The sequence below is a fragment of the Sinocyclocheilus anshuiensis genome, unplaced genomic scaffold (genome assembly GCF_001515605.1).
Source record: "Sinocyclocheilus anshuiensis isolate Anshui unplaced genomic scaffold, SAMN03320099.WGS_v1.1 scaffold465, whole genome shotgun sequence".
NCBI classification, from domain to species: domain Eukaryota; kingdom Metazoa; phylum Chordata; class Actinopteri; order Cypriniformes; family Cyprinidae; genus Sinocyclocheilus; species Sinocyclocheilus anshuiensis.
Genome location: NW_015539898.1, coordinates 2,109,881 through 2,119,830, shown reverse-complemented (window position 1 = coordinate 2,119,830; position 9,950 = coordinate 2,109,881). Strand labels below are relative to the sequence as shown.

Sequence of the window (9,950 nt, the reverse complement as noted above, 5' to 3'; positions counted from 1 at the left end):
TATTTGCAAAAATGTGTGTTTTCGGGATGTATGTCCTGTTGTCTTTAATAAAAGACATGAGAGATGTGTATGCCTGTCCATTTTTCAATGGAAACTTATTTTCATCAGACAGGCCTTTTTTAAGTTAAAAGGGCTGCCTGGGACATATTTTTGGATCTGGGATGTACGAGTCTGTGTGTTTTCATGGGATTTATTTCCTGTTGTCTTGATAAAGCTAGATAAAAAAATTATATATATGCTGTTCCTACAAACGTAGAAAGAACACATTTTTGGATTTAGTGATTTTTATGTGTTTGTTTATGTGGAATTTATGCCCTGTTGTCTTTAAAAAAAGACAAGAGAGAGATACTGTATGTATGCTTATGAATTTTTCTTACTGGAAACCTGTTTTTATCAGCTAGACCTTTTCTAAAGTTAAAAGGAGCATCTGGGACTCGTGTAGGCTTACCTTTTCTCTTACGAAAAACTGATTTTTATCAGAAAGGCCTTTTTGAATGGACTATAAAGAACAGGTTCTGGGATTTGATGTGCAAGAGTGTGTTTTCATGCAATTTATGTCCTGTTGTCCTTAAAAAAAACTGAGAGATATGAATGCTTATTCACTTTTCTTACTGGAAAGTGGAAAGTTATTTTAGTCACCTTTTTTAAAGTTGTTTAAAGGACTGTATGGGAAATATTTTTGGATCTGTGGGTCTTTGTGTTTTCATGGGATTTATTTCCTGTTGTCCTGATAAAACTAGACATAAATGAAATAAAACATTTTTTCCAAAAGTCTTTTTAAAAAAGTTAAAAGGACTGTGTTAAACAAAGGACTGTGTTTTAATTTAGTGATTTGTGTGTGTGTGTGTGTGTTTGAAATTGATCTCCTGTGTTCTTTAAAAAAGGCTTTTTTAGAAGGTGCAAGGACTGTGTCAAACACATATTTTGCCTCCTGGAAATGTTAACTTTTCATCAGAAAGGCTGTGTGGCACACGTTTTGTGAATTGAGTGTGTTTCTTCATGAATTTTACATCCACGTTTCACTTGATCCAAACTTATTTTCATCAGAAAGGCTTTTTCTGAGTGGAGTGGTGTAAGCCTGCAGGCGTGGATGCCTAAGTGTGTTTGAATAGTCTAATATCACAATGCCCGTTGAATGCTGTTGCTTCAGGTGTCGCTTGTACTGCAGACTCAGCATTGTCTGAAGTGTAGTTCATTATCTAGACTCGCCCAGGCTTGACAACTTATTATCTTTCTCCTGAATTCTGACTCCGTTTCAATTACCCTCCAACAATGCGTGGCCCTTTCGACAAGCCCCGCCCATCCTCCCCAAAGCGGCCCACCCACAATGCTCTGCCTCCACCAATATTGCACACTGCAGTAGCAGTTCCACCAATTACAGCGACAAGATTGAGCTCGTTATCTAGAGAGGATTTGTCTTATCAGCCAATCAGAGAGGCCGCTGTCAGAGAGAAGCACACTATGGCACGCTTATCAAGACTTGTGGCATTAACTCGAATGAGAACGACAGAGACAATGCAAACCGTAGGTCACGGAGACTTGTAGAGGCCTCTTCTTACCATCTCCTGTCTCTCCATCACTGTCTCTCGTCATTATTTTTTCTATTTGTCTCATCCCTCCATCTTCCACAGCCACACATGACTGCCTCCTTCAGATTTGCATACGTCTAAATGTCCCAGTTCATCACTATTTACTGATCACTGACAAATTAACTTGTCGTGATGGACTTTGATCAGTTAAACTCCTGTTTGGAGGTATCACACTATCCATTAGACCAAAAGAAAAGATGATTATTGGTTTCCTGCTGTCATCATTAGCACTTGTTAATAGATCTGGGGCTAAATGTGTTGATTTGGTGGAGTTCAGTTTGAGTTTTATGCCTGAATTTGCTGAATTTTAAGATCTTTGAAGAAGATTTTTAGGATTTTCTTTCGATATAAACAAAGCAGAGACTTTCTAATAAGATGTCCTTTGTGATTTTTTTGAGATTCTTCAGACCACAGTGTGAAACACACACACACACACACACATGTTGTGTTTCCATGTTTTATGGGGACATTCCATAGGCGTAATGGTTTTTATACTGTACAAACTGTATGTGCTATTGCCCTACACCAACCCTACCCCTAAACCTACCCCTTACAGGAAACTTTGTGCATTTTTACTTTCTCAAAAAAAAAAACTCATTCTGTATGATTTATAAGCTTGTTTCCTCATGGGGACCTCAAAAATGTCCCCACAAGGTCAAAATTTACTAGTATTACTATCCTTGTGGGGACATTTGGTCCCCATAACGTGATAAATACCAGGTATACACACACACACACACACACACACACACACACACAGCATTTATGCACACAGCATAAATAGAAGTAAAGAATAAAATGGTCTGCTGTATTAACGTGTGCAAATATGAATGCAGTTAAATTAGTTATTTAATTTCTATTTGCTACTTTGTTGTTATAGCCTGTTTCCAGTGTACTTGTCTGAGAGATGAATACATTTATTTTTGTATTATTTTTGTGTTATACATTTATATTTGTATTTTGTATTAATTGTGCTAATACATGCAATACTTTCACTATTACCATACAAAGCTGCATTAAACATATTTTAAGTATTGTTTTATTTGATGTATTAATTCCACAGAACGTCATCTAGCATTTATTTATTTCTCTTTAGAAATACAAGGAATATGAGAAATCGGTGCGAATAGAGGAGATCGACGGCGCAAAATTGGTGAAAAATCTGGCGCAGAATATGGAGGAAATTTTTCGGAAAAAAGCGGAGGCCACACGAGTAAGTAACTTGAGAGGAAAATTATTTGAAATGCTCAGCATGCGACTTTCCGTTTTTTTAAATACATTTGTTAATATAAGTTGTTTGTTATTTTATTATTATTATTGTTAGCTTGATATTTTTCGAACTGTTCTATGATTTTTGCACGAATTCCTTTGTTTCAGTCAGCATTTTCCATCACTCATGTATTGGATGCTGCAGCCGCAACAGCTTTATTTATTACTAACGTTTAAAAAGCCTCTCGATTAAAGCTTCTCCCTTCTATATAGAAGAACATATAGATTTTCCCGTTATAACCTGCTCGTACCGTTATTCTTCAGAGGGACACACGCGGTCCAGGCTATAATTGCCTGTGTGTGTGGAGTGTGTGGAGGAGATAGGCTTATCTAACTCCTGCAGATACACACTGTCACTTTATGATGCAATGGAGTCGGTTTGCCATGAAAGGTAAAACCCATGAAATACACCTCATGCGTTTGTAGCTTTCAACTGCATACTGATTTGATAAAAAGCATGCGCGTATTTTGGCTAAATAAATGTACACGTTTGTCGGATTTGAAGGGAGTCGATGCAATTTATACCACAGAAATCCAATTGCATTGCAGCGCGTTTGATTTCGTTTCAAAATAATACAAATACAGGAAGACATCATTTAAACATTTTTGTTTCGTGTTTGAATCCAGAGTGATTTTATTTTTGAATGTTTTTTACTGGCAATGCCTCGCGCAAATAGTTTATCTAACTTAAATCATTTGTAAACTAATGTTTTTGTTATATAGCCTACTTATTTTATGATAAATCTATAATAAAATTACAAATGATGTCGTCTTTTTATGCTCACCTGCTCAGGTGGGACAGAGAAAATCGCGCGCTGACTTATTTGACTGAAATATTTTTCTGCAAGCTGTTAAAAAGTGTTAATGTATAATATGCAGAACTTCAGTTGGGGTGGTTAAAGAACAAATGATAAACTGTCTTTCAGGGGTGTCAATTTCTTAAAGTAACTCTGTCGGCTTATTTATAAGGGTGTAATCTTTTATGGTTCAGCAACAAACTAACTAAGCGTCAATTCGACTTTTTAGACAAAATAGCGTACACGTTAGCGTTTTTATAGAAAATATTTAAGATTTAAATCTCTACTGAAGCCATAAATGCTAATTTGTCATGTTTGTTAAAGTGCAAAACTGATAATAATCGCAACTGGAAGCGTTAAAGCGTCTGTATTATGTAAACGTGCAATTCCGTTCGCTAGCGCTGCCTGTTCGGCGTCAGGTGAAAATACGCGCTCTAACTACCTCGTAGCTTTTGTGGTTAATGAGGCGATTAAAAACACGATTGAAATGTATTTGTGTGAAAAGTACACGCAAACCACCCCAAGCCTTTTGTTTTGATTGTCTTTTGAGGTCAAAACAGAAAGACAGTCAAAAAAACAAACAAAAAAACTTATTGCTGACATGCATAAAGACATTTTTTTCAGGAACATAACCTCATTTTATTATTATTATTATATTTTACAGGGCAGTTTGGCTTATATTTCTAGAGGGTGTTTATAAATTGGCACAAAGCCTCGTTTTTGGTTATTATGTTGCTGTAATTTCCTCGAAATACAACAAGTATTAATTATTTTTCCTAAAGCGCTTTGTGGATTGGAAGCAATTATACCGCCATGTAACTAAAAATGCATGCCAGCAGTTTTCAATGACAACAAAACATGCACTGTCCTTTACACGCACACACAACATTGTGTTTGCCGCAAGGCAATAAGCCGCCACGTGAAATACTACCTGTTTGCAAACAGCAGGTAAACTAAACTGTTACACTTATACAATTACTTTCATAAATAATTGATTATGACTATTTAACTTTCAATTATTAGTATTTATGACGGGGGTTGTCTCTTTTATTCTCCGGTGAATGTTTCTCAGGGTCAGTTTATTATTGAAAGTCAGTGTATGAACTCATATATAAACCAAGGCATTTTGAAAGTACATTGACTTATGGTCTGATAAGCATTATAAAATGTAATATATTTGTAAATGACTTACTGATAAAACATATGAAAGATATACAATTTCTATTATTATTATTATTACCACAAATGTCTGCATCTTTGAAAGCTCTTGTAGCCCATCAAGAAGAAATCTGTGTGTGTTTCCATCAATCATCTCTTCTAAGTTTCTGCTGTTTTCTCTATCATGTTACTCATATGTAGAGGCTCGTAGAAGCAGCAGAGGAAGCTCATCTCCAGCATGAGGAAAACCCTGACCTACAGGTGAGAGAGTTTGTACACTTGTACAGTATGTATTGCCGTATTATATGGGATGATTTCAGAACCATGGACAGTTCTTTGTTCAGAAAAAAAAACAAAAAAAAACAGTTGTTCTGTTGCTCTAATTCCACCCCGTGGTGTCAGAAATATCCAAACACATCTAAAATATGCATATTCATTTTTAAAATATTCCTATTGCCATGGATATTTCATAGAGTGTAATAGGAAATTGTATTGTATTCTTTAGAATAGACTCTTAGGAGATGTTTTCATGGTAAAGCCCCTCGCACTCCTTGCCGTAATCTTGTGGCCCTGCTTTATGCAAATGTCCTGTACATGACCTCCAGCTTAGTTCTTGAAGTGAATTATATTTATATATATTTATGTGCTGGAAGCCCTCCCCTCTATCCGGCCTCCACACTCCGACTAAGATAAATGACTCCACATTGGCTGCGCTATTCAGGGACAAATTGAAAATTCACTGAAGCAAAATACGTTTAAAATAATGGTATCCCCCCTCAGTAATGAATTCATGCACTCACTCTGTTATACGTAGGAATACATTTCCAATGATTCATAAACATTTATTTTTTTTATTCACATAACTAATTATAGTGAAAGAGTCTGCTTGCGGTCTCTACATTTCTCTCTGTTGTTTTTATAACAGAAAAGTTTTTGCTGAACCGAAGGATGTTTATTTTAGATCTCCAAACTCCATATTTATACACTTATTAATTCACTGTTTTTTTGTAGGCCACATTTATATATATATATATATATATATATATATATATATAGCTTAGCAAATTAGCAATTGATTGAACATTTTATTGACGTCAAACAAAGACATCAGGACATTAAAAATGCAATGTATATTTATTATAGGAATAAATATAAGAAATTCCTTTCAAAAATAATTTGTGACCAGAATAGCTCATTAATCAATAGATATAAAAAAAAAAATGTTGTAAAAATGAATATTGCTGTTTTTATATATATTTAATATTATATTTAGTATATTTATTTGGTATATTTAGTATATTTAAAACATTAATTTTGTGTAAGAATTATTTATTAAAAGAACATTGTGAACATTTTTATTGATTTTGATGTCGATCAAAGACTTCAGGACATTAAAATGCAAAATATAAAAAAAATAGATGCAAAAGAATAAAGAAAATAATGAAATCAATTACAGTTTCAAAAGGTATAAAAATGCACCAAATATACATTATATGACATGGAAATAAAAGTCATGAAATGTTGTTATTGTAGATTTTTTTCCCCACCGCCTTACTGTACATATATAAAAACTAGTCTGGCTAAGAGTGAATGTTTCTAAAGGTCTGGATGAAATGGTTCTGACCGTGACTCTTTGAATGAGGAGTTCTGACTCAGAACCCACTGAGACCGGGACTCGGTCGGGTGTGCAGCTCCTGCTCCTGCTGTTTGTTGATAACCCTCAAAGCTTGTCGCAGTGCTGTCAGAAATGCTGAGTGTGGAGCGTTTGTCCTCCGTCTCGCTACGCTCCTCTCGACTCCACTCCCCCTCCGCCCCTCCAGGGGTGTATCACCGGAGCGCCCAGCCGTGGTATGAGCTGTCATTGCTGGGCTTTGTACTGATGCATCCCCCTCCGCAAAAGGAGCTGTAGTCAAGTGGATACACCCATACACACACCGCTTGATGGTAAACACAAAGGTGTTACCAAGTACACTCACCTAACAGATAGATAGCCTCTTTTCACAGAATGACCTCTGATTCAGTAAAGTGAGAGGTAGTTTAATCACGCAGGGCCTCTGGACACAAACTAAATGTTCTTCGTCCGTTATCCTTTATAGTTCGACGGGGGCAACAGAGAGAAATGTTTGTGTGTGTGTGTGTGTGTGTATGCTATCCATTAACATAACCTTTTTTAATGGTTTAGTTTATCCATTTATGCATACCTGACTGTTTTCCTGTAGGAAAGAAAAATCTCATGTTTAATGTCTGCATTTTATTTTTACTCACAAAAGTTTCAGATCTCAACAGTAGTGTCTGAAACTGTGCCCATATTTGACATCTGCGCTGACATCTACATTGAAGTCTGCATTAAAAAAAGTCAGAAATTTCAATATGAGCTTTCTTGGAGAAACATCTGAGCCAAAGTTGATACTTAAATGATAATTAAACATAACAGATCTCCGTTAAATCCCTATTAATTCATATTGATTCATGTTTTTGTAAAAAGTCTCATATACTCACCATTTATTTGCTCAAAAATATAGTAAACATAGTAATATTTTTAAAGAAATCGTTTCAATTTCAATGTTTTAAAGTGTATTTTATTTCTGTGATGCAAAGCTGAATTTCAGCATCATTACTCCAGTCTTCAGTGTCACATGATCCATCAGAAATCATTCTAATATGATAACTTGCTGCTCAAGAAACATTAATTATTACTATCAATGTTGAATACAGTTGTGCTGCTTTATATTTTTGTGGAAACCTTTATGCATTTCTTTTCAGGATTATTTGATGAATAGAAAACAAACAGCATTTATATGAAATAGAACACTTGTAGCATTGAAATTGTATGTACTGTCACTTTTGATCAATTTAAATTTCCTTGCTGAATAAAAGTATTAATTTCTTTAAAAAAAAAAAAGTTTGCTGACCACAAACTTTTAAATGGTAGTGTACTGTAACACTATAGAATGCATATTAGTAATATTGCTCTATCATTGTTACTTTTTCATTTCTTTTTTCCAGCCTGACACCCCTATATTTACTTGTTTTGTTCATTTTCTCCTACAGTATGAATATTTCAATGCAGTGCTGATAAACGAGGTGGATGAAGACGGGAACAGCGTGGAGCTGGGAGGAGAGTTTCTCCTGGAACCCAATGATCATTTTAATAACCTATCTGTCAACCTCAGCCTCAGCGTGGTGCAGGTGCCAACCAACATGTACAATAAAGGTGATGCATCCTGTTTTTACCTGGACATACAGAATATGAGCTGTGATTCAACCAACATGACACGTTGATTGGTTGAAGGCAGTACAAGAACACGCACAGTCCTAAAACTGTTTACTGTCCTGAGCAGCAGGATGAGAAAAACATCAATTCGTTTCATGCTTTTTAAGAGCTCTCAGAATTTAAGAATTGGTAAAACATCTGCTATAGTATAATGAAATATTGTTGCTTGCAAGAAGTGGATTTTGTCAGCAAGCGTATGTTTTTGAATGGTCATCAGTGGAAAAAGATGCTTTGTGCAACAAAATGGTGCAGTTCCTCCATCTACCAGCAGGGGCAAGCTGCTTAAAGTCACCATGAAATCAAAATTGAAAATGGAATACTGTAGTGTTTATTATAAATAATTTATCCGTGCACTTCATTATTTTTTTTAAATGTGCAGCGCAGCGCAGCGCTGTTTAGGCATGTTTTGTGCCGTTGATCGTCGTCGTCGTCCTTAATAAATAAAACATTTATTCATGCTAGGGTGTCGGCTGTGAATCCAGTGGAGAGAAATCCCCCACCACTAACTGCAAACTGCTATTCAGATCTGCCTCCATTTTATTAGCAATGCCCCAACTTCCAACGATCCAATCAATTCCCGAAGGACGAAATCAAGTCCCGCCCTCTCATTTCAGATGCCGTTTCACTCGGATATACGTCACAGTAGAGAAGAAAAGACAATCGCAACTTTCGTTTCATGCCGACTTTAAAGTTGCGATAAAATGGATATTGGATATTTTTTTCTCTATTGTGACATATATCCAAGTGAAATGGAATATAAAAAATAAAAAAAGTAAAAAATGAAGGGCGAGGACTTGGTTCTATAAAATATGCACTATCAGTCAAAAGCTTGGAATCATTCAGTTTTTTATGTTTTTGAAATAAAATAAAATAATATTATGAAATATTATCAAAATTAGGTATAGATAGGTATAGAAAAGAATCCCCCCCCCCCCCCTTTACAATAATTACATTTTATTGCTTTGCAGCCTGAAATGAAGACGGACACAGTTTTTGTTTTACCCAGCTGTATTTACTCAGTGCAACTTATAACATCCAAGTGAAAGATATAACACCAACAGAAAAAAATAAATAAATAAAAAGAATCAATGAGTTGGAAAAAGGATGACTTGTAAACTCAATCAGGTGTAGCTAATCACCTTCTCAACGGCACACAAAGGATGCATCTGAAAACTTAGGCAGCTGACTTGCTGCCTCGCTGCCGTATGAGGCAATGACTTTGCAGGCAGCGTTTTTGCACAAAGGCACCTTATGAAACTGATTTTGGACAGGCCTCTGAGGCAGAGTAACGGTTTAATGATCTACAGCAAAATATAGAGAGCTTTGGTGATAACTAAGTGAATATTTAATTACGGCAATATTAATTTCTTGCTAGAAATGACATCAAAAGTGGAAAACGTTGATCAAAAACGTACATTTACACACAAACTGACCATCAACCACAACTTTCAGACGCCATCTTTATTTTTTAGCTTAACTGTCACAGAATGGAACGCACAGGATTGTGGGATATCAAAGGCAGCGAAGGATACATCTATGCTGCCTTCAAAAATCGGCCAGATGAAGGCATCTCAGGAGACAGGAACTGAAGCTAACATTGAATTCGGACGTGCCTTGATGCCTTCCTACCTTGGAATGCGTCCTGCGAAGGCAGCATTTTTCAGTTTTCGGATGCAACTGTGATCAGCTGTGGTCATTTTGATTATCTCAGCATGCAAAGAGGTTTCCTGGAGCATTTCAGTCCTTGGTAGTGCAATTGAAGCAAACAATCAACTATGGGTGGCAAGGCACTGTCAAAAGATCTCCGGGATAAAGTTTACCAATGCCTAGAAGCACAGTGAAGTCTATTATTAAGAAGTGGAA

At 35.9% G+C, this 9,950-nt stretch overlaps 1 protein-coding gene across 1 annotated transcript in view; it reads left to right on the top strand.

Annotated features, from left to right (window-relative positions):
- The first annotated feature begins 2,718 nt into the window (after positions 1-2,718).
- Positions 2,719-9,950, top strand: part of LOC107686000 (voltage-dependent calcium channel subunit alpha-2/delta-3-like) — a 42,541-nt gene continuing 35,309 nt past the window's right edge. Inside the window, exons 1-3 of the mRNA XM_016482788.1 lie at positions 2,719-2,802; positions 5,015-5,074; positions 7,865-8,002. Coding sequence (XP_016338274.1) covers positions 2,764-2,802; positions 5,015-5,074; positions 7,865-8,002 — 237 coding nt within the window. The 5' untranslated portion in view covers positions 2,719-2,763. The remainder of the gene's footprint in view (positions 2,803-5,014; positions 5,075-7,864; positions 8,003-9,950) is intronic.